The 27,961-nt window shown below is 38.4% G+C and overlaps 1 protein-coding gene across 5 annotated transcripts; it reads right to left on the minus strand.

Annotated features, from left to right (window-relative positions):
* Positions 1–238: 238 nt before the first annotated feature.
* LOC149692102 (uncharacterized) lies at positions 239–27,933 on the minus strand. Of its 5 annotated transcripts, XM_089867775.1 has the most exons (7): positions 27,699–27,920; positions 25,078–27,125; positions 22,779–23,046; positions 9,691–9,837; positions 3,173–3,249; positions 2,870–3,054; positions 239–2,795 (listed from the first exon to the last, which is right to left on the minus strand). In XM_089867775.1, exons 2-7 carry the CDS (start codon positions 25,491–25,493, stop codon positions 1,780–1,782), a joined length of 2,109 nt encoding a protein of 702 aa, XP_089723901.1. In that variant the 5' UTR covers positions 25,494–27,125; positions 27,699–27,920; the 3' UTR covers positions 239–1,779. The 5 variants fall into 5 exon arrangements, with proteins under 5 accessions (XP_089723901.1, XP_089723900.1, XP_089723902.1 ...); XM_089867774.1 differs by having other exon boundaries at positions 25,078–27,933; XM_089867776.1 differs by having other exon boundaries at positions 2,870–3,051; positions 25,078–27,919.
* Between the last annotated feature and the right edge of the window lie 28 nt (positions 27,934–27,961).

Raw genomic sequence — 27,961 nt, forward strand, 5'->3', positions numbered from 1 at the left:
TATTTTATCTTATATACTCCATAGACGAGATATTTAAATCTTTAAGCGTCTGGAATGACTAAATCGTAAATCTCGTTAACTCTAGACGTGTTTTTCCCTTACTTAACTTACTACAGATCGAGATGGATAAATTTTAGGTATAAAGAACCCATATAAAACCTGAGAAAATTCAAAGATATAGTATAAACCCACACATTGAAGGAAAGAAGCATTATGTTATTAAAATAAGAAGCAAAAATACAATTTTCAATTTTTATTTTCAAGTCGTAAGGTTTTTTTTTTTCGCTTCAAAGCAATTTTAACCTAAAAACAAAACATAAATAAATACATTTCGGGGAGAGGCGAATTATTTCTTTTATCTTTATCTTTATTAACATCTAATTGTTTTATACCAAAAAGAGAAACAACATTTTTTTCCTTATTGTATTTAAACGCGAGAGAGGGGAGAAGGAGAGAGGAGGGGAACCAACATTGAAATATTTCATTTTCCCAAATAACGTGACTGATCTACGAGGTATTTATTTAATTGGGTTTGAATTGTCTATATAGTTAATATAGTACACAATAGAGGCCAAAATAATTTAGATGTAAAGTAAGCCTTTTTTTTCTACGACCAATTTCAAGAACGATTTCGCGGGGAACTGATTTTTAAATTTAAAAGAAAAAAATAATAATTTTGAAAGGAGAAAATTCAATTTTGTTTTCAAAAAAAAATTATTTAAAATTTGAGAGATTTATCACAGACAATTGTGTCAATATTTTATGTTTAACTGGGATCATAAAATAAGTCGCGGTATTGATGGTTATACATTTTTTTTGGGCTCTTTTTATTTTCTTACCGTCAAAAGCCCTTTGATTAATTGAAGGTATGATGAATTCTTTATAAAAAGAAATGACAGAAAAGTCGACGAAAACTCTCCTCCTATATTGATCGATGAATTTTGGTTTACTTTTCTCGTAACTGGGAAAATAAGATTTATTTCTATAATTTTATTTTTTTTTTTATTTTTATTTTGTTGAGTAACTTCGCGTCAGTCGAGGTCTTTCGGGGCTGTGACATTTTGTCCCTCGTGAGATGAGGGAAAAATTTAATATTTGAAAAAATATAGGAACTATATCTAAAGAGCGACTCGAGATTTCTTGGATTTCTTCACAAAATTTCACGAAACATTCCGTTAATGTCCGCTATATTTTTTATTTATTTATTTATTTTGTTGACGGGGGTCGACTATAAATAACGGTATAGCTCGTCACGAACGGGTTTTCTTGGCGAGTTTTATATTTAATTTTAGTTTTAATTAAACCTCCTAGAATTGAGTTTTTTTTTTTGAAAAAACGCATCCGAACACGAATTTTAGTTTTTAGTCCAAAGTTTCAGTGTTTTTGGGCTCTTGTTTGGAACTTTCACAGTCCGAATATAATATAACTTTGATTCATTTTTTTCCGACGAATTTTTAATATGGCCAGCATTTTTAGTTTATATATTTACACAAATTAAATATATATATATATTTTTCGGTAAAAACAATTTTATTTATTTTTTTTTTCACAGACCGTTTCATTTTTTTTTGCTACGCGTTTTTAATTACTTAATTTTTTTTATTTAATATATATTTATAAATTTTCGTAATTTTAAACTCGATAACCGTATATTTTATATACACGCATTCGTTACCTTCGAAATGTACAAGAAAATTCGCTCCGAAGCTAGAGTGAGTTTGGTTAGGCTAAGGATTAGGGTTTACCGAGGGGAAAAATGTCATTCCCGTATAACCACCTCTATGATTTTTCAACAGTGGGACTTCTAGGTTTTTCGCGTAATTTTTCTAAGCCGTTCACCATGTTTTCGATGTTCTTCAAATCGCTGAAAGATTGACTCGCGCGAACCGAACTGAACGGAGTGTCCGCCGTGGCGCCATTAGCGGTGGTGGTGGTGGTGCTGGGTGGAGTGGCGGGAGATTGTCGTTCACCCTCCCTTCTAGTAGGCAAGGGCGAACCCTGAGTGACGTTACCGGTTAAGGATCCGTCTTGCCTGCTATCGAATGGCGAAACTGCGGGTGACGACGCCATGTCCGAACTGATCGACGTGCGCATAGAGGAAGTGGCTGCTGAAGCGTTGGCGAAATCAGCGGCAGCTTGGGCAGCGGCCGCCGCGGCGCTCAATTGAAGATAGTAAGGCGAGAACCGATGTTGCTTTAACCTATTGGCCATTAACGAATTGGCGTCCGATTGAGAAGCCGGTGACGTAGCACCCGACAAAAAGCCCGCTGGGAAACCCTGATGGTTTCCACCGGGATTGAGGAACGGGTTACCGGCAGCGAAAGCTTGAAGTTGGGCGTTCAACAAGGCGTTCGAACTGAGACCCGGAGGAACACTCGTGGGTGGTGAACCGGCCATTGTTGGGGTCGGAAAGGCCGGAGTTCCCGAGGATTCCGTGACCGCGGAAGAGAAAAGCGAATGGAAAGGGTGAAAGCCCGTCGGGTGTCCAGCGCCCGTGATGGGCACTCCGGTACCGGTCGACGTTCCTGGTAGAAAGAGTTGAGGTAAGACCGGAAGCGCGGGATGTCCAGCCGCACCGGCTCCCGAATAGAAAGCGGCGGCTGCGGAGGGATACAGGTACGGCAGCAAGTGAGGATTGTGGAGAGCAGCCGCGTGAAACGGGAAGGTAGATCCGAACAGCTTAGGGTCAAACCCAAAATCGGCACCCGGTGGTAACCTCAACTTTGGATCCGACGGATCAAAAGGGTCACGAGGGTCGTCGTCTCGTCTGGGTGAATCTTGAGCTCCTTTTACCCCTGAGGATGCGTAAATTAAATCCTTGTGAAAATACCATTCGAGTCACGTTGTCAACCTGAAAATAAACCCTTACCCGAAGATCTGGAGCACAGGGCGCTTGATGGCCTCAAATCGGCCGCTCCACCGACATCCACCCTTTCGTCATCATCACTGCTGTCGTCATCGTGAAGGTTCAGTTTCCCGGCGGAACTTCCGCCCAGATTTCTTAAAGCAGCTGGTACGGGTTGCGAAGGTTGACCGAGTAGCATCGCTTGTCTTCTAGAACGATTCCCCAGTTAGCCAGAATATCGACTACGTACCGTATAACCTTTCGCGCTCTTTATACCCCGTGATTAATACAGGGTATACAAATACGCGAGGGCAACATTCCCCTTACTTTTTCTCTCTTTTTCCCGCTCCCGTGTCTCGGAATCCTTTGGCGAACGGATTGTGGTCGATCTTTAACTGCGTGATCTGCCACGAAAACAAAAGAAAGAAAAAAAGACGAAATCGCCCAATAAGTCAAACGTGAAAATATTTATATTCTCGCGTAATTCCAATGCTTAAATTGTAAGATATAGAGTGGAACGTCATGTAAATCCGTATAGACCTCTACCCTTCGCCAAGATATTTCACGCTTTGTCTGCGCCGAGCCCTTCACGATTCTCCTGTCGCACCCAGGAGCCAACACCGAGCGCTGTATAGTCGTTAACTATATCTTTTATTTTTTTACGCATCCTAGATATACGTTTTATAATATAAAAGAGGCAGCGGCTTAAGCCTCGAGATGAGATGACTATGAGAGCTATACGAGATTTTTCTAGGATCTTTTCTGGATCGCGGCCGCAACCGAGCAACTGCCAAAGCGGATTTTCACAGCTTTGGCGTCGACAGGAATCGCGCGAAGAAACAGAAAAAACCCTCTTCTTTTCGCTTCAGAATCTTCTCTGTACATTGTACCACCAACCGTAAGCCTCCCTGGTTATATATATATATATATATATATATATATATATATATATATATATATATATATATATATAAAAACCCTCTGTTGCATAGACACCGCGAGGTCCTTTTTCTCCCGATTCCCTTTATATAGTACGCTTTTAATAAGGAGGAAAAAAGAATAACCTTTCCTCGTTATATTTGGTCACGTTGGACCGACCCCCTTCAACGATCCAGGGATGATTTCAGAAGGAGAATACCGTGTATCAACCCTATTGCCAGGCTTAACTATATAGGCTTAATGCAGACAGAAAACCAAAGATGAGATCATCGTATAATCTGCAGATAGTATATTTGAACCCGTCAGGTCCGCTTGTCCTCACCGGGTCAGTGCTTTCCAATGAAAAGTTCAGTTTATACGCTTTTTGTTGGATAGAGAATTGAAGAAGAAAACAATTTTAAGGACACCGGCGTTGTTAAGTACGGTAAATGAGCAACAACCGTCCATGGTTATATTCGGGTAATAAGGAAAAGTCGTCCCACTTCGTCCCTACCTCCAACTAAAGAGTATATACCAATGAAAATATCATTTTTAACTCTGGGGTTTTAACCTATAATTCGAGCTTCCGTTGTTTGACAATATTAATTTCATCGCTGCGAAACAACCGCTAATTTCTGTTGACAAGGCAGTTTTTTTTAAAAAAAAGGCGGACTGCTATTTTTTTCCTTGGACGGAGCTCGGAGCAGGGGTGACCATTTTGGGTCTGTTTGCAGACGTGAGATGAAAACTCGTGCTTTTATCCACGAAATTACTGTACTTTGACAGAGAAGAGAATGAGAGTTGAAGCCCAAGCCGTTTCTCCCTGAACAGGGACGTTAAAAATAGCCTGGGCGATCCCCTTCCGCTTGGTAGAGTCTTTTTAGAGGTCGGGATGACGGTTGAATGGCGACCCCGTCTTTATACCAAAAGGGGGACCATGGGGACCCTCGTCTCGATCTCCCATGTCCCCGAAAAGTACAGGGTATCGACGTATGGTTTATTTCTAAATTACAACCTTAGTTTGCCTCAATTGCCTAGTAAGAAATAAGTAAAGAACGCATTTGTATCCAATGCAATATGAGGTGGTACGTCCGTAGAACTTACAACAAACGACAAATTAGGGCCTCACGACTGATTTTTCTTTTTTTACAAACATAACGGATGATTGCGCCTCTAAATTTATGTCCTAACATGGTGGTTCCCTGGTTTGTTTAAATTTAATATACATCAAAAACCTCCCACGAAACTTAATTAGCTTAATTTCATTAAAAGGAAGCTCCCACACACGGTTCCTTCTATGTGATATTTCCATGGGTTTATACTGTAATTGTAAGCATCCTGTCCTCTTTTTTGGGAGTAAAAGACACGATAGAAAGAGTAAAGCGCGCTTAAAGACGCATTTCCGTTTGGAGCGTCGCTTTTTTTGGCGGGAATCCCAGGAAGAAAAATGACTGTCTTCTTTTTAATTATCGGTGTTTATGAATCGGAATGCGAATGAGACTCGGTTTAATGTTTCTGCTAAATTGCAGGATGGGATAAATTTAAAAGGCTTCTTACTTAGGTTGCTCCCTTCATATTTCCCGGTGGGGATCAGGGTGGGTCTCTGGTTCCGTCCCTGCTCTATAGGGGTCAGTGCTGATGACGGGTCAAGGGTCGCCTCGAGTCAGCGCTAGACCGGCGCCAGGCAGACCCACCTCTCCCTTCCTCCCGAAAAACCGCCCACCCTGAACTTAGGGAGGGGAGGATATTATAGAACTGTCTCCTAGAATCCAACCCAAACGTGAACCCCAGTCTATCGGAAACAAATGGCCTATTTCTTCGACGTCGAAACTGCGGAAAAGAGAGGGGCGCCACTGAGGGTACCGAAGTTCATTTCTTTAGTTCACTCGGTGGCTGAGATCCGCCGCTATAGCTTACGATTGTGTTGGTCCGCGACTTTCACTTCGTAAGGACCGAGATTTTGGCGCCAAACGTCTTGGTTTCCCCGTACAGTTTCGGTGTCCCCGTCAAACGAGCCGAAACATTCCGAAAAGAATTAGGGGCCCCACCATTGAAATCGGCCTCTTGTTTACCCCGAGTATACCCTAAACTCCGATTTGTACCATCCACGATGCCCATTCAGGCCTAAAATTATCTTTCTTTACGGGGAATATGACGAAGAAACGTACCGCTTGGCCCACCTTCGACGAAAAAATTGTCTATTTAAATTTTCCCTCATTTCTTATCTTAAAAAATCTCGGAAAAATATTTGTTACGCGTTAATAACGTAGCGTAAACCCAAGCTACTTTGAATTTTCACGGTCCTCCTTCTTGCATTTTTAACTAATTAGAGACTTGATTGATTAGCGAAGTATTAACATTGTTAGCTTCATTGTTATATAACTTTATTCTGCAAAAGAAACCGAAAAACAGAGGCCCATAAAACAGTAAAATAATTCAAAATGTATTAGGTTAAAGAAAGCTAAAAAATTAAGGACAATTTTCTCCATAAAGATCTAACTAATTTTGAAACATTGACTTGATAGTTAAGATATAAAACCTATTTTATCCCTTCTTAATTCAAGAAACTTCTTTCAAAATGATTAAACTTTAGTCTAAAATGACAATTTCAACCCCCATAGTACCGAGTGTTAGACTTTTTACGATAGTTCGATTAAATAACTGTAGCCGGCGCCACCGGTTTTATAAAACTGTTCGATACCCAGCATTTTCCAAGCACAATCCCGAACCCTTTCCTCAAGCTTTATCTCATCTCTAGGCAATATATCTCGTCTCATTATTATGCCATTTAACGAGGGCTACATAACCAGAAGAAAATAATAACGTACGCAGAGCTCTTATAAAAGGAGAATTAAAGAATAAAGCGAATAGACTTTATGTATTTAAACGACTCAATAAGTTACTTAATTGAAACATTGAGAATAATAGAAATAAAAAAATAACCAGCCATTCTATTAAGGATACGGCAATGGGAAGGGAAGCGAATGAAAAAATTATCATAATGGTTTTTCGAGCGAGCTATTAAAGTGCGCGGTAGTAAGCATTTATAAAGTAACCGTTCTCGAAGCTTTAAGCTACTACTTGGCCCATTACCTTTCAAAGTGGAAGATCATTCGGATTCAACAATTCTATTTTATATATAAAAAATATTTTACTTTTGCCAAGGAAACGTGAAACAGAGTTTCAAGTGAAACAATAAGAGTTAAGTAAACATTAAGGCACATTTTCAAGCTAAAGCTATGTACTTCTCTAGCTGGACTCTCTGAGCTAGGTCCTTGGGAAGTTCGATAAATATCTTGGTAGCATCAAAGAGGGTAGAAAGAGAGGGAGTAGAAGCTAGCGGTTTTGGCAAGGCATTTTGGGTGTTCTCGCTTTTCTTTTTTATTTATTTGTTATATTTTCCCCCTAATATCCGGTTCACTGTATTTCAACCAATAAGAGGGCAGAGAAAGATGCGCGCGCACACCGGAAGCTTAGAGGTAAACTTTCAAAGCGAGAAGCCTCCAGCCAAGCCTTCTACTCCCCCTCTTTCTACCCTCTTTGGTAGCATCGAGGTTTCACTAAAGCCTTTAATGTAGGCTTTATTCGGAACAAGGGTGTACTATGGAGAAACATTGGTACAGGGGACAGGGTATCAATAAAAAAAATTGGGTAGAATTTAAAATAGAAATTGTTAAAAAAAATGCTAAAGTTCTTTTTACATTTTTACAAATATTATGAGCAAACTGCAAATATAAAATTGAACTGAACTAATCCAGCAAGCTCTAAGGCTGAGTAAACAGGCTTATCACGCAGAATTGCGTTTCAGCTACGAGTTATTATATTTAGGGCATTCACAATCACTTTAAAGGGGGTATGAATCTAATGGGTTTTTGGTTATTTTTTTCTTCTCTTTGTTTTTGGTTTTTGTAGTTTATAAGAACGAAAGCATCTTCCCATATTCAGTAGAACAAAAAACCACTTAATCTTTTCGTATAATAAATACGGTTTATGGAATATATAGCTTAATAGGAAAAACACACACAAACATTGAAGAAAGGAGGGGGGATGTTTTTTTACTGAAATATTTCTTCCAAATAACGCATTAAAGCGTAGAAAAACTTCTAGGTTTTGAAGGGCTTTCTTGGTAACTGATAATGTACACTAAAACCCCTATATGCTCTAACTTCTCCACCCTCCCGATTGCTTACGTTTCCGTGTTTTTCATTTAAAAGCCTTTACCTGTAATTTTCCAAAATAACGAGACCATTTATTCACCTAGTATTTTATCCATAAACTCGTGCATTTTATTCACGTTCAAAAAAATCATGTATGTAGGCATACATAACCGTGTATAATCTTTGAATAATACATACATTTTTTATTTATTTATTTTTTTTTTTCAAAGACACCGGCGTCATAAGACGGTCAATAATTCAAATACCTAGTCTAGTAAAAATATAAAATCGCAAATTCGATATAAAGGGGTTTCTCTGTTGGTATTTTTTATTTTTCTAAAATAATGTTATGATTTTCTTTAATTTTTTAAATATTTTTTTCCAATCAAAACCTTGCCTTTTGCGTAACCCCTTTTTCTAAAGGCGCATATTGAAAAAGACCTTAAGCCTAACGGAAATTATTCAATTAAATTCATCATTAAATAAACGTATATAATATTAACAACAAAATATGCAAGGTTTCTCGGCCCATTATCACAAGTATTAATTTTTCCGCGTCTTTGTTTGCCGTAGTGACAAAGTCCAACTAAATTTAACCTCTAGTGACGTAGAAAAAACGTCATTGTAGCCTTTCGAAAATTCATCTAAATTCCCACGTACTTCTCATTAAAATATTTTTAATAACTAAGGCCTAAACGATTTTATGTTATGTTTTTAATACGATCGCCGGTGTTTTGTTCCAAAATTAATATTAATTCCTTGAAAAACTACAAATTTGAACTGGTAATGTAGAGGTTCAAGGGTCGACGCAGAAAATCACGGACTTTGTATTTAAGAGGACGAGAGTAGTGTAGAGGGGGAATACAATAATTCACTCCCCCGACGCTCTTTTTCTAGCATTTCTCGGGATGACTCAGCTTCGTTCAGGCGCGTTTTAAGAAGGGATATTTTAATTGCCACGTTGCGTTTTTAAATTCGCTGTAGTTTTAGAGTTTTTATTTGTTACTTAAATTATACCAGCTGATTGTCTTTGATAACCTTTTTTGTCAAGCACGACTGAGTGATTTAATAAGGTAATTTCTATCGCGGCTTTACGTAGGTGTTTTATTTAAGTTATCATAATTAAAATAGGTTTAAAAGTTAACAAACACGTAGACAAGAGGTGATTTTTAACAATACAAGGGTGATTATGTCACTGATGTAACATCTCAGGATGTTGGGCACGTAAAAATATCATTAGGGATAAGATATTGGATGGTCTTTCTTAGGCAGAGCATTACGTAATAATTACAAATTAAATCGGGTGCTAGCTGCAACCTTGTCACGTGTTATACCTCATAGCAGATATAAGGGTTGCCATTTGAATAAGTATGGGTGACGAAGTATGACGTTGTACTTTGAACACTATTGGTATATTTCACCAAGGGGAGTCTTATGTCGTTCCCTCCAAGATGTGGTAGTCATTCTGTGAATTATGTGACGTCATCGCTCAGAGAAAACATGTCTAATCAGGCCCGAGGCGCCTTGTCTTTTAGATTACCACTAAAATCGCCCCAAAACCCAGGGTTTGGATGCCTAATGTAAACTGACCTTTAACCTAAAACCTTTTCAGGTTTAACGAGGCAAAGGGGTGTCTTTAAAGGTTATAATAGCGTGGAAACTGCTATTAAATTAGTCACTTCGTTCAAAGTGGGATCTATTTGTAAGTATTTAACTTAACCAAATTTAAATTAAAATTATTCCAAGGCATTAAATTAAATCTTGAGTTACCTTTTCGTTTTGATAGGCTGTGACGGCGATGAATTCGGTTTCCTTGAAGACGTACGTGCGGAAGGTGCTGTAAGGCAACTTGAGAATGTCGTTGGCCCTCACCAAGTGGAAACGAGGCTGGTACTTGTGCATCGAGTTCAGGATTGTCTACCAAAGAGAAGGGGAAAAAATGGTCAGCTTACATTTCATTCTTGTTTTGTCCATTCTTCGGTGTCTTAATGAGGTTATTTTGGGGGGGGGGAGGACACAAAACGACCTCTGCGCGTATATGCCATAAAATCGAACAACCGCTGTTGTTGAGTTCGTTTAAAACCGTTTGAGGATCTAAATCCACAAGGGGGAAACACGCCTCTTGTAGACAGTCTATACGGAGGAAATACCTCTTATAAAATATTTTTAAGAATAGAAAAGCCCCTCCAACTTATTTGTTGATGGGAAGAACCCATTGAAAACTATGGTAACCCGATTCCCGAACCTTTAGTAAGAAGGATTGGGGTCCTGCAGGTACCCACCCTGCGTCTCCTCTAACCAGTCTGGGAAGTCAAATTTTCCCCAAACTACTATTGTATGTCTTGGAAATATGACTCGAGCAAATCTATTGGATTTTCCAATGGGTCGCGAATGGCCCACTCAAGTTCGAAATAAGAGTTGGTAGACAAGATTATAGATCTAGTTCCCGGATATCGTTAGGGTATACCGTAAAAAGTACGTTGCCATAGACAGCGCTAAAATGGCAATAAAGCAAGGCTTATAGACGGCAAAACTGAATTATTTATGAAATTACCAAATCTTCCATATCCATATGTTAATTTTTTATGAAAAGCGTTTAAAAATGTGTTCTGATCATAGGCAGTTCATCTATTTTAATCCACTAGTTCTGCAAGGTCATGCAATTAATAGTACGCCATATGGCGGGGCACTTGTCATGTCCTCATTATGATATCCGCAATTATTACTATCTTGGCGTTAGCTTAACACTTTCGTTAGGCAAATCCCCAAAATGTCTTTGCCGGTATGCGAGATTGCGCTCTGTTTGCGGCGAAATGTGTACATAATCTAATCGTAACCATCTCAAAAATTCGGAAGACATCCAAGCAAAAGAGAAAGACCTTTTCTTTTTCATTTATTGTGGTTGGCTTAAACTTATGCAAGATATAGTTAAAAGAATAAGAAAGAGTGGGGGGAGGGATAAATTAAACCGCTATCTTCGTACGATCTTTTCTCGGAGCTGACGATGTCGCTTGGGGAAACTAATTTTCAAGTATAACGATGCGCGGTGTATTTTAAAAGACTCCCAATTACAATCTGTATGCGTGCGTGAGACAAAAGTCGAGAACGCCTTCACAGTCTAGACCACTAGACCCTTCTTCAAACAAAAACACCGGACAATCATATAATAACGTGAATTGTATTTAAATCTCACACTAATATTGAATGACGCCTTATTGGTGGCTAACCGAAAAGTTGGTAGACCAGCTTGGGTTACTTGTCCTCGGAACCAGTTTATCAATTGAAAATCTATAGCAAAACTAAGACGGCAAGGCCAAGGACCAGTTTATTATTTTGAACACAGCGTCACTGGTCCTATGGACTAGTTTATATATATATTCTTATTTCTTAGACTGCTCCCAAATGCCTATACTTATAAAGGCAGGAGTACCGCCAACTCTTCGTCATAGTCTTTGTTTTGAACTTGCAGGCTACATACCATGTAGTTAAGCATCCCATTTGCAACAGTATATTACTAGATGATATAGGCAGCGTGTTTTAAAGGTTTCAAGGGCACACATAAGTATGATAAGGGAAAGTTATTTTTCCTGCTTCACAATGTCAGTTATCGCTTAGCCACGTACGATTTAACATCCCGCAAACTGAAAGCGCTTACGTTTCAACATTCAAGAGTGAATTAAATAAATTCTAGATGATAATAACATATAATAGGTGTCGATTTATACAGTGCCGCCAGCCTTTTAAGCTTTAGGAATCCAGATAGGTGTCGACCAAAACGGGCTTACAGGCGCGTAAAAAGATCGCGTGTTCTTAACCATATATCTCGGTGTAATTTAGTGACGTGTTTCCGGTTATGACTGGGATTTTAAAAACCTTTTTCTATCCACCCCCTCCATGTTACGTTACTATATCCATGGAGCTTTTTTTTTTAAAGCTTATGGGGTTTTTAAGCGAGAATAGACGAAACCGAGCAGCAAAATGTATAGCGTGCAGCGTGCACCGGATGCGAGCCGTAACCTCTTCTCCGGAAATTTAGATCATCTTTGTACAACGCGGGTATATGCTTGCACATGCAGTCAAATATTGTCCTCTAAGCATTGTTAAACACGATTAGAATTATATACTGGTTTTTTTTTACCTTCAAGGTAGCGTTTATACGCGGGGGTGATATATTCTTTCACCTTGGGCCTGAGTATCCCCTTGTATTGGGACGTATAGTGTTTTTTAGGGTGCATGCATGACTCGCGCCTGTTAAATCGAGGGACGCCTTTTGACACTTTTTACCAGTTCCTTTTTCCCCGTTCGTTTTCGTGACCACGCGAGGATTGTAAAGTTATGATCTATTCATATTGCATCATTGAATACGGGAAAGGTTTCACCTATGGTATCTTTACATTGTCTCTTACCTACGGTACGTTAACCCATTCTTCTCGTATACTGATTTATTTCAGTAACATACCGGCCAGTACCAGAGAAAAAGTACCAACCAAAGTAAATGACCACCGTGGCTTTATATGCAATATTTTATGATTTACATTTGGGTGTTGTAAAACATAAAGTGGTGGAATCGAGTACAGTGTGTTGTATGAGCGATTTTGAGTGAAAATGTTACTTCTATGACATTATACATCGTTTATAAGATGACCCCATAAGTAAGAAAACTGAAATACATTGCTAATTTAATTTAGGGCCGGGGTTAGTGCAAAATGTTGTAGAAGTTACATTTTCGACTCAATTCGCCCATTCTTCGACCCTACCGTTTTGAAACACCCTGTACAAACGCACGAGACACGGGATAGGGTTGACTATTACGTGTCTGACTGTAGGTGGAACAAAAGAATACATGGTTATTATTTGCAACCGACGTTTAACATTCATTATCGGGGGAGACAAAAAGAACTTCAACAGGAAGCTCTTGGTGGTTAAGGGGTTGTTTAATTTTTTTTATATAAATATATATTATAAACATAGTGATCAGGTGTAAGGATATACGGATGAGACCCTCGACATTTTTTCTTTTTAAATTTTTTTTCGGGAATATGAAACTAGAAAGTTTGCTCTTTTATTTTTATCTTGATTAAACGAAACGTTCTTCGGAAATATCAAGTTACTTTGAAAGTCGAGGAGAACATACATTATGTACTTGAGTTGGACTGTATACTTATGTGGGGGTAAAATACGAGTATGGGACGTTTTGAAAGAATGAAAGAAAAAAAGGAGTTTTTATCAGAAATCAAGATGTTTTTAGAAAGGGTAATCCGGCCTATATTGTTTCTAAGTCTAGGATGATGGTACTCTGGGTATTTCTTCTTTATAAGTACACTTTCCTCTGCTGTCTAGCACTCCAATACTTCAATTTATGTATTTGCGGTAAATACGAAGGTTTTTAGAGTAATTTCAAAATTGTTTATTTCCCAATAAGTAACAGAGTAGTTCTAAAATAACAGAAGAAAAATCCTTAAGTGATGTTATTTGTACAGTACAAACGCTACATATAACAGTAATAGTTAAGAAGGAAACTCGTACTAGTTAGTTACGTTAAAATTGTCATCACGTGTGTTTGTCATTTAGGGAGGCCATTTTTCTTTTCAATTCAGTTGCTAAATACTTCCTTTAACCGTTTTTGAAATGATGACGTTTCGGATATCACGCAGCACGTGATATATTGTAACGTGTGTAATATTGAAACCCTCTAGGCCTAAATCTAAAACTTTCTGCGCATTAATCTTTTTCAAACGAGAATCATTAAACTCGGAAAAACAGAATGAAATTGTTGTGTATATGTTTTTCCTTTGGAATTTACAATTAACCTCTTATTCATAACTATATTCTAACAGCTGCCACCTGCATGCTATGGAATATATCCCAAATTAACTTTTATCACGAATAAGGTCTCTTACACACAGTATCAAAAGAAATACGATGACAAAAAAAAAAGACCCGCCATATTTTGTGACTGACGTCAAAATAGGCGCGTGATTCAATATTTGTTACAAAAATGAGTTCGCGTAAAAACACAAGCGCAATTTTTTTTCCTTTGGTTCAAACCCATCAAGCAACTCGACACTTGTTCTCAAAGTCAAAACTGACGAATATTACGACGCGCCGAACAATAAGTTTTCAGTTGCGAAGTTTATTTCGTTATTGTAATATAATTGGGCCTTGGTGGTAACTATTCGTGGGGTGTTAATAATGGAGATCCATTGCGAAATTCTAAAAATCAATTGGATTTAAGTAGTAATTAAAGGAGGAAACTAGGTCACACGCTGCCTTTAAGCTTCTGTATTCCAACACTAAAATAGACTTATAGTACTGTAGAAAAATAGGCTACAAATCTGTTGTAAATAGTTAAAGCATGCCAGACGTTTCACCTTTTAAATTCGTGAAATTTAAATTTCTCCATTACTTTGATTGTTTTAACCCTAGGAGTAGGATGATGTGTTATAGTTTCTGTCTACCGGTTTTTTGGTCAAATTCCGAAGTTGCGTATGATTTGGGGGTTTCCTTTCGATGCACCCACTTAACTTCTTAATCCTTGGAAAATATTAGTTATATCAACTTCTTCAATTTTGTTCGTCCATCTATGGAGACGAAATTTTTTTCTACATATTCTCAGGTTAATGTTTGAATGTTTGTCTTTTTTCATAGACAACCTGACACCAAAATATACATCCGTTTCTGCTGGTAAAGAATGGTTTTCACGATTTATATCCCCTCGTATACATTTGCTAAAAAAATTAAGTCACGCGATTTTACAAATGGGCGTAAGCTTTCATAAACTCTGCTAGCTCTATCGTCGCGTTTTTCCATTCATTTTTTATATCAAATATTCGTCCTTTTGCATCGTATATAACCATAACCAAATTACATCAATTCCATCTTATATATATCTTCGTTTAAAAATAAATATTTAATTCAGAATTCCCATGTGCGTATATTGCGATTATTCAGATCTTTTAGAGAGTTCACCTGCAAACGGCGTGCGTTTTTTAAATGTTTACAAACGCGCTTCTGCTGCGATAATACTCGGTTAAGATGACATCAAAACGATATATGTACGAAAAAATTTGTTTAACGTATACTGTATATTTAAAAGTTTTGCATCATGGATGAGCGAATCGCTAGCTTCGAATTTATAAGCTATACGTGATAAGAATTGGAAAACTATTGTTCACTCTTTATTTGTGATGGTGATTTCGTGGCTATTGTTTTCAAGGTTTTTATCTGTGGACAAACTTTTTTCTGTTCCGAGTTAAGATAGAGTAGTGATGTTTAATTTTTGAGAAGTGTTATGTTAGGAATTAATTTTTTGGGTTACTTATTTGTTTAAATGCATTGTCTGCTTATGTCATTATATATTTATGACTTTACCATGCAAGAGCTTCATTAACTTCATCGAAATTGAGCATTATCTTACTAACACGTGAATTATAACTAGTGACGAGGGAAGTTTTTTTTTAAAAAAATAGAAGAAGGGAAACGAGGTAACGCGATGCAACCATAATGTTCTGGTTAAACACCTGGGTAAATGAATAACGTCCATGATATAATTGGGAATAATTATCATTTGAATTATTTAGTTTTTATTCGCTAAAATTGACGTGTTCGCGTGTTAAAATTCCAACCTGATTCTATTTGCCACGGACTGAAGGACTTTGTGGTGAATGGGGAAAATTCTTCTTTTTAAAATTTTTTTTTTCTAAATTATTAGGTTTTTAATGGTCGTCCAAAAACGTATTTTCGTTAGAAAAATTACAGCCATTATTGGCGTAGTTAGGAAACATTTTTTTCAATAAAACACCATTAGTGTGAATTCAATTTAGACATAGTTAGGTTTTCCGTTATGCGTATATTAATTTGAATGGTTTCGTGAAATTTCCAAGGAATTTTAATGGCAACTTTTAAATAAATAAAGAAATCCAAGGGCAATTGCAAAATTTGCACATTTTTTAGGTAAACAATTGTCAAATACAGTTGTCACTTAAAAATAGGTGTTGATGGATTAGTCGCCTGGAATAGAGTTTGACTTTTGTGGTATATCAGTATCATAATACTGCAAATGAAACAAAGGGGTATATAGTGATAAATTCTTAGACTTTAATTTAAATAACATTAGACTTTATCACCCATGACTTTACGCGTTATGAAATATAAATTAACTGAATATTTAAACGGTAATCAGTAAGTTATAGGCGAGATCAGCTAAGTGGCTATTGCGAAGGCTGGCACCGGGTTCAAATCCTGACCAAGTCAATGGAATTTGTGGTGTTTGCTAATATACAGTATAAAAATGAATTCCTAAACTTAGTAATCGTGTTTTGAAAGTTATAACACTGCAGTCAGAGCGTTAGTAACAGTTGATATAGTTCAGTCTTTCTTATAAAGTAATTTCTGGTATATTTATCCTATTAAATTGAGGTGTTTTTTTTTTTTTAATTTTTCGTTAGTTAAACAATTACGGTTATGGGTAACATTGTGGTTCGTCTTTTAAAAGATTTTTTCCTCAAAAGCCGCGATAATTTCCGTTCTCTAATTCGCGAGTGAATTTTTCTCGGGCGCCGGATCAACCAGGCGTGACGCTGTGGCGTGACAACCGATATAAAAAGGCGTCCCCGCGTATTTGACCCCAAAACAGTCACCCTGGGTGAAAATTATCAAAATCTTTAAGAGATTTCTTTAGTCTATACACCTTTACGCAATGGCCCGACGCGCGTAAGGAACCTTTGTCGGCAAAAATCTAAAGTAATAACTTTAAGTAAGAATGGTACGCGGATGGACTAATTGAAACTTTCGTTATCCGCGTGTCCAATGTTTTTTGTTTCTTACATTATTCTAAACACGGAATTCTTTATCTTCGTTTTTTTTTCACATAGACACTGTTAAACCTAATTTGAATAAGTTATAGTTTTGCTGGTGTTATGAAGTCGCCAATTCATGCGCGAATAATTGTATACAAACTATTAGAGTGAAGGGTAATGCATTCCGTATGAGTTCATTGAATTATCTCATGAATATTCAACATAATTACTATTTACGCAAGCTGAGAATATTTTCAGCAACATTTTTTGGATTTTATGAAGTTATCGTTGCAATTCGTAGTATACAGTTTACTATAAATGAAACGCTAGAAAGTATAGGCCGAAAAAAGTGTAAAAATTCTCCCGCCCTTTTTAAGTTTGGCACGAGATTTCCGAATTAGGCCTAACAGCACGTGTTTTTGCGAATATTTAAACTTGACGAAGTTAAAACGCGTAACTTCTAGGAACGTTTTTCGGTCAATTTCTTTAAGGTTTTAATTTAAAAATTAAGACTCCTATAAGAGGTTAACACTTTCTGTTTCTTGATATTCATGGAAAGATTAGATAAGTATATTAGGTAAAATTCTTATGGTAAAGAAATATTGTTCCTTTTTCGCTATATACTGAAAAGATTATTACTTGTCAAATCTTTTCACGTTCGCGGGTGATGTATGCTATTTACGCTATATATTTTGCTGTATAAGCATCAGTGAACAAGAATAAACGGCGAGCCTACGTGTAACGCGCCTGTCGAGTCATTCGAATTTTGGCTACAACCCCTTTTTTACAGATTTTGACGCGTTTTATATACTGTTAAAAAAATGATCATCGTTTCCTCTATACGCTTATATTGCTTGCCTAATTTATCGACGCGTTGTTTAGTCGAAGGTTGAAAGACAATTTTTTTACGTGTATTATGACTATTAAATGAACGAACACCCTTTTTCAAGTGCGGGTGTAACGATATGGTATAAAACTGGAGATCAATCGAGTCCATATTACTCTGTATTACTTGGATAATACTTTCTTAGCTACATTTTAGCTTATTTTGGTGGTGTTTTTTCATCAAACTTTATCTAGTTTCAGGTGAGCCAGCATCTTGACTCAAAACTCTTCTTCATCTAGAGGAGAACTGTAGTTTTAAATGGGTAGAAGTGCGCGTACGCTTGTAAAGTAGAGCTAATTTGTCCACATGCGTATATATTTCCTTGATTCAGGGGACAATCGATGTTTTGGAAGCCCGTATCTCCGTATAACTAAATGTTGTAGACCCCATTATGACCTTTGACACTTTCCACTCTGTTTGACCCTGAGAACACACCCTTTAATTTATGGCATACAGACTTATCAGAAACATCCTGTAATATACTTCCGCGATGGTTAATTTTTTTGCCACACGAAACCATCTCATTGAAAAGGGAATCGAGGTATTCTCCCAGCAGTAATGATTAGAGTATAGCCGCGTTTAATAAGGCATAATGGAGGAGAAGCTTTATAACTAGGAATATATAGGAAGATTAATTCCCCGATGCACCGGTGGGCCGAGGAGTCGAGTCGAGATTAAAGGCTCATTTGTGTCTTTCCATACCCCTTCCTTTTCCTTCACCACGCGTCTTTTCTATTATCCGGAGACGCGGTGGCGACGAAGGGGCACTAATTTGCCCCTTCTCTCTCTTTCTCTCTCTCTCTCTCTCGAATCGAGAAATACTCCGAGTAGCGTTCACTTCGAAGCTACGTTTGTCGCTGCCGCGACCAAGTGTGAACCACTTAACACTCTCTGCTAATTATACACGGCCAATTTAGTCCAATTTTGAATTCGGAAACCAGCCGAGCTTTCCTCTCGAGTTTGGAGCGAGCGAAAGCGTGGTATAATAAGGCATTCGCGACAACTACGATGACGAATTCAGAGCCCCCACGACCTATTAGCCCGCGCGCCACATCTTATTTGAAACGCAATTAGACAGTCCAGAACGCGTCGAGTGTTTGGAGCGCTCACTCACTTACTTACTTCTCAAGGATCGAGTGGGAGAATAATATTAAATGACTATAGACTTAAATTTACCAGCTTTTATTGCTCGGATTTAAGGTTTGAATTACAAATAATTTGAGAAATTCCCAACATCTAAGATGGGAAGTGGTTAATTGATTAGGTGTATTAGTAGCAGTAGATATTGGCCGAGAGTATAGAGTCTAGTTAATGCCTTGTTAGTTGTAATGCGCAACGAGATACACTATAAGCTTTGCGTATAAGCAGATCGAAATATTCCCTAGACAAACTAAAGATTATCCATAGATAGCGAGGTCTTTATAGCCGAACAGATAGTGCTGTGTTTTCAAGCTGAACTTCAGGAAACATTTACAAGATGTTTTGGATAGTCGTATAACCAATGGTTGTTTGGTGAACTGAGTTATCTTCAAAACTAAAATTTGTAATTCATATTTCTTCAAACTTTGAACTTCATTAATTTAAAGTCAATAATAGTAGTAAACCACTACATTTTAGTAGAATAAACCCTGTCTAATGACACCGTTACAGTTACGCTTACTAGCTCTCTCTTTACTTGAAAAAACAATTTCGCTAACATGAAAAACATTGTAAATGCTTTGTTGCATGCCTAAGATCGCTAGGTGTAAACTATAAATTTTAACTGTATGAATTTAAATGAGAGCGGTTTTTGGTTAAAGAATACCGCGGGTATCTTATCCAATATCATCACATCAAAATGGCGTTCACCGGAACCGTATACGCCAGTTCGGTTTTATCAATTTTTTTCTTATTTTCTTTCAAAAAGGAGATAGTGTTTTTCGGTTTGGTACTCATTGGGTTTTGCGTGTTGCGAAGTTCGAATCCTCCATTATGTCGCACCCTTTACTAGCTTATACACAAAGGCTGTAATAAATTGGCTAAAGCGGGGGTGAAAACTGTCTTTCTATACGGTACATTGTTGCCAGGATTATGTTATGAAGAGGAAAATGCAATGAGTAGTTGGCGCGGACTTATACTCACTATTTGCTAAAAGAAAAAAATGAGAAGTACTCGGTGCGTGGCTCCGATGTTTCAGTTTTCCCTTTAAGTAACGTCTTGTTGGGAGCAGAAAAGCAAATCGAGATAAAGAAATTTGATAAAGAATACCAGCCCTCCACTCCCTTCCCTCCGTCTCTTACTTCGTGATTCTCCGTGTTTGCTTAACTCGAATCAGAGAAACTAGAGTCCGCACCATAGACCATAATCACCGATATAACCTAACACCACCCTTTTGTGTCATTTAGGCTTAGGACTTTATCTACGACTGCGCATTGTACCTAATACTAAACAAAAGGTGAAAAGAATACGGTTTTTTTTTTCTTTCTTTTTTTAAAGAAACCACCCATTATTATACGCCTTTAAGGACTGTAATTATTACCCCTTTTAGGCTCTCACTAATCGCTTGAATAATTTTCTTTTCAAATATCTTTACGGAGATTTTAACATTTTTTAGTCTTTTCAATTTGTTTAATTTGAACGCGATGAGCGAGTGATAATTTTTAACGATATATATATGGGTTAAGTGAAATCATTTTCGTATATACAATTAATTAAAACTTTTCTAATTTCAATTTAGTTTGAAATTGAAAAGGGGAAGTGATTTGTATCTATAATTTGAATTTCAAATTAATTTATGGAAATTAAGGTGTGAAGTGATTAGTTTTCAATTCCGATAAAATAACGCGAACACTTGCTCAGAACGAATAATTTAAATATTACGTAAGCATGAAGTAAAATTATTCTCAACGGTATATATGTATATATTCCCTTATCGGTAGTTAATAGAGGAAGACACTTTTTCCGGATAGGTGACTGGGAAAATGTTAAATATTTTGATCGGTGCACGTTATATTCCTATCGGTTTTGCCAAATAGCATGCGCAATTCAATTCTCTCTTTCAAACACTTTCGTTATACGTGTGTATACTCTTTCGTAAACGATGGTTCAATTGTTCTCACACTTAAAAAAGAAAGGACACATGCATTCCAAAAACCAACCGTTTAATATCTCCTCATATTTCCTTTTTACTTAAGAAGTAATGATTTCTTTCATTACGTAACCCGTGATGCGACCGACAGCTAGTGTTTTAGCTTTTAAAGGATGTGAAGTTACTTTATTTTCAACAATACTGATTACGATGATCGCGTGAATCAATTCAATTCCGCTTTTAATATCATGCAGAAACGATAAGTTAATTTTATTATAAAATCACACGCGCAGTTCAAGAAATAATTTTCGATGACTTTGAACTGCTTTTCTAAATCATTAACGTTCATGCGAGACTTTTATCATTTTGGGCGGAATACACAAATTGCACGAAATGTTGCAAATTTCATATTAGCTACAAATTTTAAGAATGTTTTTTTAAACAAACGCTATAGGGGATGGATAAAGTCAATAAATCTGCAGCTTCAGTCTATCACTTCACCCCTTTCTACCGCATTAGCTCTAAATCCGTGGACCATATGGTCTTTGATAGAACCGTCCGAAAATATAAAATTTACTTAAAACTAATTCATTACTATAGTTACATTGTTGTTTTATGATTGAAACTGAATTTTTGCATTAATTTAATTATTTTCAAATGACTATTTCATTATGAATAATTTTCTAATTAGTTACACTGTGTTGCCATCGCATTTTTTTTAAGAAAGATTTTATCTTTTATCAGTTGCTTACATGAAATTACAATGTAAATATTATTATGATAATATAATTTTGAATTTAAATTATAGACCCTAAAGTCATGTTGTTGTTTTTTTCAATTTGGTATAGTAACATCTTCAAATTAAATAAGTTTATAAACGTCCATCAAACCAATAGAGGAAAACTGATGGTAACCTGCATACGGATTAGCATAATCCTTATATTTTTTAAAGTTTATCAAACTGTATACTACGCATGAGGGAGTTTTAAATTCAATTTGAGGTTGCCCTCATCAAAGATCAACATTTTTTAAAGACCAGGGAACGGGCAAGGTTGAATAATTTATGTAAATAAATGTATACTAAACATATAGTGTTGTTTAGGAGTGAAAACGTGCCAAGAGAATCATGAAAAAGTTTTATTTGCGCATTGTTTAAAAGACTAATTAGGCCAATTCCACTGTAACTCGAAGGAAATCATGATGAAGGTCTATTTTGCGCATTTTCCTTTTTAAATACTAATTATTTCACTATAACTCTACAATTTTATGTTTATGATGACTTCACTAAGTTCATATCATATCTAATTATAAGACTTCCATGGGAGTGCCATTACATTTAAGCCCAATGATTAGGCAAACCGCATCGGGGTTTTTTCGTGGCATCCTCACTTGAACAAAGCAGGCCACCATCATGCCGTGGTTAATTTGGTTTTAAAATTCCAAACGCGGCGCCTTTTCAGATGTGTAAGAAGAAATAGGGGTATTGGGTTCAAATGGTTTGCTTGAAATAGTAGAACTTCGGATGTGTGTTCTGGTTTATTGAATAAACTCTTCGTGGACCCGTGCATGCCAAACTAGGTTCTGAATGAATGAAAAAATACTCTACTACACCGCCGACTCTCTTGTTCCGAATTCACCCCGGGTAATTCGGCACCTCGGAAAGGTGGCTAATGTCAACACAGCTTTTTCCGAAAAGGCAACTTCATATATATATATCTTAACTCGCTGATTAGGCTAAAAGCCCCTTGTTCCGATAAAAAAACGGAAACCAAGTGTGTTTGGTCCTTTTACGTGGTACAAGCAATAGCACCGTACACTATCTCGGTATTGTCCTTATGTATATTGAAAGGAAAAGAGCTGCCATTTGTCAATTATTTCAGGGGGTTTTTAGTTTAGTTTTTTTAGTTTCTTCGCATGCAGTTTGCCGAATGCCGATCTGAATGCTAATTCAGTATTTTTTTCTTCTTTCTTAACTTTGAAATTTGAAACAGCGTTAAGTTTGTTTAATACTTTTGCTGAACAAGCTGTGAAATGATTGCGGTCGAAGCAGGCAGGGGATTTCATCTTTTTTTCACGCGTAAATTTTTTAGAAAAGGTTTTAACTTACGAATCCGTGTTTGTCCGAGATGTTGTTGGTGAGTTTTAGTTTGTGGAAGGAGACGACCTTCTGCATCCATTGCTCTCCCGTACTGGGGCTGTCGGGGTGGATGTACATGCGCTTGGGCATTTCCGGGTCAGCCTTGCCAGCTACCACCCATCGACTGTTATGGAACTTGTACCGGCAATCGTCCGCCGCCACAATGTCCATCAATAGAATATACTTTGATTTTTTGTCCAAACCTGTCACTCGCACTTTGTACGCTGGGAACATTCGTCTATTCAAGAGAAAATTTTAATTTATAATTAGTACAATTACCAAGCTTGATTATTGCCTAATGTTTCAAATGAACTTAAGAATTAATTGGGCAAATTACTCATTTAAAAACAAAGGACAGAACTGGAGCAATTATATTTTCTATACAAAAAGCGATAATGGATAGAAAAAATCTCACATGATTTAAATTTTTAATATTTTCGATGGGAAAGTTGACTATGAGAATCATTTTTCTATAGAACATTGAGAGAACTTTACATTGCCAAATTTCAATAGGTTTTACTGAACCTTTGATATAATTCGTATCTATTATTTATTTGTACAGATTTTAGAATTTAATTCATCTAAATTGATCTTAATTCTTCAGGTTCAAGAGCAGTATAGAGAAAGCTAAAGTGTGTTAATATTGAATGATTAACATCTAGGTTTTTAAGTAGTCAACTCTCCATTGAAAAGTGCACTTAAACAGGAGATAATTGAAATATAGAAAATGTTATCACTATATTGTAGTAATTAGTTGGACTGCAAATAAGTCTATGGACATAAGTTAGAAACATACACATTCTCAGAGCTGATATCTTTAGTTTTAAAATGGGAAGATTTCGATAATTTGGGATATGTGCGTCACCTGAATAACTACACCAGCTAATGTCGAATTTATTTTTAATTTAACCCCATTTAATTCAAGAAATTGGAGATAATTTTGTGTTAGTTTAGAGAATTGATTCGCAGATGGCGCGAGGGTATGGATTACTAGAATAGAAAGAGTCTCCTAGCTATTTTTCCTGGACTTTAATGTGCCTGGCAGCTTTTCCATAAGTTGTACGCACGCTTTTCCTTTAATATTAAATTAGAATCTTCGGATGAAATCTCCATGCAGCATGCGGAAGCGGCAATCGATTGGGAATACTTAATCTCGAATATTGAAAGTTTCGAATCTCCGCTTCTTAATTTTAATTTGCCACGTTAGTTTTTCATTTTAAAAAGGGGTTGCCGCGCCGCGTCGCGTTAAAGGAATATTTAACGCTTGAAATATGAATATTTTAAAGTACTAATCAATTATTAAAATAAGGGAGAAACGGGAGGGGGGCAAATAGATTCGAGAAAGACGTTATATATCCGCCTTCCTCCGATAAACTGATGTAGCAGCCCGAATTTGTAACAGCAGACTCAGAGTCGTTTAAAGATTTATAAAGGATTCCTGGCCCCGAATATTTGGAATGTACGAACGACGTATTGCGGGTTAGCCGAACCCCGAGGCTTGGGATGCTGGGACCGATCTGGGGAGTGCGAGAGAGAGAGAGAGAGAGATGGGAGCGAAGGAGAGAAAGAGAGTGAACTCGGGGTCCCCCTTAAAACTGATCTAATACACGCGAACGCCTAACCTCGCATGTATGCAGTAGGAAAACTAGCTCTTGCAATCTTTATGAGGGACTACGAAGAAAGACCCCTTTTCCTCGTTCCGATTAATTTATGCTCAAAGAGGAGAAGACAAGCTTGTCTCTTCCGAGATGTTATTTTCTATTCTCTTATACTCTTTGAAAATTTGGGAGGATGCATTTTCGGAGAAGTTTATATACGGTTTTAGCAAAACTTATATCGATGGTGACAGCGTCATATTTTTCTGAATATCTCTCTCTCTCTCCCATGTGTTACAGATGGATATATGGATTTAACGATTGTTAATATCCCAGTTTGACACGTGAACTATTTATGTATGAATACGAAAGCTGCGTCGGTGTTATGTTTTCTATGTTTATAGCTAATTATGTCGAAAGCTGCCGCGGGGAATGAGTTATCTGGATCCCCGCGATGTCTGCGTTACAGCGTACGTGCGATATGGACTGTCTAACTAACTAAATAACTGACTAAAGGGGGTTCTCTTTGCTAACGTTAATTAGGGTAAGTGTTTAGTCAAGGAGTGTGTGTGGGATATTTTCTTACTGTTTCTGCTCTCGTAAGCTTTCTAGTTAAGGGTAATTATACTGATGGAGGTGGTAGTTGGTTAATTAATTAAAAGGCATGCACTGACCTTCCGGATTTGGTTATGACCATCTCCGTTCCGAAAACGTGAAATTTCTCCCACAAGTCTTTGGCTTCGAGAGTCACTTTAGGGTCGTCTTGCACTCCGTCATCTTCGGCCATGAGTTCGAATCCTCCGAGAGGCCGTAAGCGCGACTGATGGGCTAAGACGTCTTCGGCCGTAATGTGCGGAGGTCCGGGTAAAGACGGCCCTGGAGGCAACTTGGCGAAAGGAGTAGCCGGGCCGTAGGCTCTGGCAGCGGCGGCGGCAGCCGCCGGGTTGAAAGATAAAGCCGCCGACAGATAATGTTGAGGTTGCGTCAGTATAGAGTTCATACTAAAGTCTGTTTGGCGCGCGGCCGTCGGTAGCAGGAATGGGTTATAGGCCATCCCCGGATGTCCGAGCTCGGAGTGGTCGAAACGCATGGAGGTGTCGGAGCTCCGTCAACTGGCGCGAGTGGGAGGGGGAGTGAGCGAGGCGAGGCGGTGTTGGGTGATCAAAACGCGCGAAACTGCGAAAACGCGTCAAGTGTCGGCGCCGCGATCGGCGTCCGAGTCGACGGATCGTCAACGACGACTCGCGAAGGCCGTCGAGAGTCGGCTTCGGAGTCGCCGCTTCCAACAACTACTCCGGGCTGACGAACTATCTCGCTAGCTTAGACTCGGAGTTTTCTCGCGCGCTCAACCCGAGACGCCTAAGCGACGTTAACGAATTATTTTTCCCAATTTTTTTCCTCTTCGGTAAGGTTCGGAGAAAAGTGTCGCTTTTTTTCCCCAAACGCTCTCCAGGGACGATTTCGATATAAACAAAAGAGTTCCAGGCGGAAAAGCGCCGCTTACAGGCGGGGGACGGGGTGGCCAGGAGGAGGAGGTGGAGAGTAATGATAGTAAATGTTCCGATTGTTCTAGGGTTTTTATCACTCGGTCGGGAAGCTCCTAAATATATTTTCGCTCGTCCCGGGACTTTTCGAAACGACGCTTGTCGATTTTTATCGCGTTTTCGAACGATATTCGAGATCACGAACTTTGGGAGTCTTCTTTTATTTTATTATTTTTTATTTTTAGGGATCGTAAAAGATCATCTCCGGTTCCCTAACCTCTCCTCCGTCTTCTCTCTCTTTTATTATTTCTCCTTCGTTCTGTCGATTCATTAGGCGGTTTATTTTTTTCCCCCAAAATATTTTAACTCTCTCGTCTTTTTGACCGTGATTTAGAGCCGTCAAAATAGCCGGGTCTCCCGCCAAAACCGATCCGGGTTCGGAACCGGAATGTAATTGTCCCCCTAGTGGCGAAACGTGACTTTTCCTCGGGTTCGAAAGTTTTTTCCCGCGAAAACGTCTCGCTTTTGGTTGGGTGTCGGCGAGAAACTTTTCTTTCCCCGAATTGGAAGGCGGTACTGAGCGCGTGAAAATGACAGTTTTTCGAGTTAAAAAATTTCGGGAGTGATTAAAGTCGGGTTAAACTCCCAGAAACACCCGGTAACACGAATGACGTCACGGTTAATGGCGCTTCCGAAGTTCTAACCACGGGGGTGTGACGTTTCAAAATGGCGGCATGGCCCTTTTTTCCTAGCTTTTGGGCGCCACCACCGAAAAAAGCGATAAAAAAATAAAAATCAGACTCTGAATCGCTAAAGGTGTTCGGTTGAAATAATTTTTTTTCTTCCGCGCGTCTTTGGAGAAGAAATATTCTGGCTAGTTGTTCCTTGGATGGCTGGCTAGTTGCTCTAGATGCGCCCTGCCATAATCAGATGAGAATTCCCCCCGAAAATGGGAGGTGCGAAGACCGACGCGCCAAAGAGAAAAGTGGAGAAACCGCGGGTATAAACGGAGAACCGGGTCCGGGGAGAAATAGGGGGGGGGGAACGAGTGCTAGGGGAAGAATTAAGAGAACCGGGCTTTAAACCCGTCGCTCGCGGCCTAGCCTTCCATCGTACTAACACTCGATAATTTTGACACCTTGAAGCGCCGCCTATATTTTTTGAGGCGAAGGTGTACACCTTTTTAAATGCCAGACCCCATTACAATCCCCTTCCTCCGTCCTCGGGATTGAGGCGAGCTGCGGAGAAATCCATTCTTCATTATACGCAAAAAAATCCATATTTTTGAGAGGTTTTCGCGTTCAAAAGAAGAAAAGAGGGTGCATTTTTTATTTCTTAGCCAGAAAAAAGATTTAATTCAAAAAATGAAAGAAAAAAAGCGTTTGTAGAGGTTATTCTTAGGGAGAAGAATGGATGGTGACGGTGGTGGTATGTACAAAAGTTGGAAGATGCTGAAGAAAAAGAATCTGAAGAGATTGAGGGGGTGAAAAATGGAGGGGGTAGCTATTGACCCCCATATTCCCCCCGCGTTTCACTCCTCTTAGTTCTCTTTCTCTCCAGCATCGCTTTCTTTCCCTCTCTTTTCTTCCTTTTTCTGCCGTAGAGTGGCGCGTCTGACGCAAGAGCTGCCAGTAATGGCACCGCAGGGGTGGGATTAACAAGTCCCGCCTCACTGGGCGCCTGGCATCGGCGCCTTGGCTGCCAATCTAGCACCGTAGCGGAAGTGCTTGGCGCGCCGCAGCCAACCCGAAGCCCGAGCTCGCCGCTTCCCGTTCGACGCCTCTTGCCGTTGAATTTCGCCCCAAACTCACTCTCTCTCTTCTTCCCTCTGTCTTCTTCTCTCTCTCCCTCTTTCTCTCTCGAGTCCTTTTCTTCTCAGTTTTTTCCATTTTTTTATCCTCTCTTCTCCTCTCTTCTCTCTCTTCTGAATCTTTTCTTTTTCCTCTTCCTGCACTGCTAGGCTCAGCGCCTCATTCGGAATACCATTCGATCGTACCCTGGTCGATCGCTCTCGGATCTCTAGGGTCTCTGAGCCCTCATCCTAGTTGGAGAAGGTACGCTTTTGAAAAGGGTC

Source organism: Phalangium opilio, unplaced genomic scaffold (assembly GCF_054372755.1).
Source record: "Phalangium opilio isolate 3A_F unplaced genomic scaffold, DU_Popi_V2 ptg000024l_1, whole genome shotgun sequence".
NCBI lineage: Eukaryota > Metazoa > Arthropoda > Arachnida > Opiliones > Phalangiidae > Phalangium > Phalangium opilio.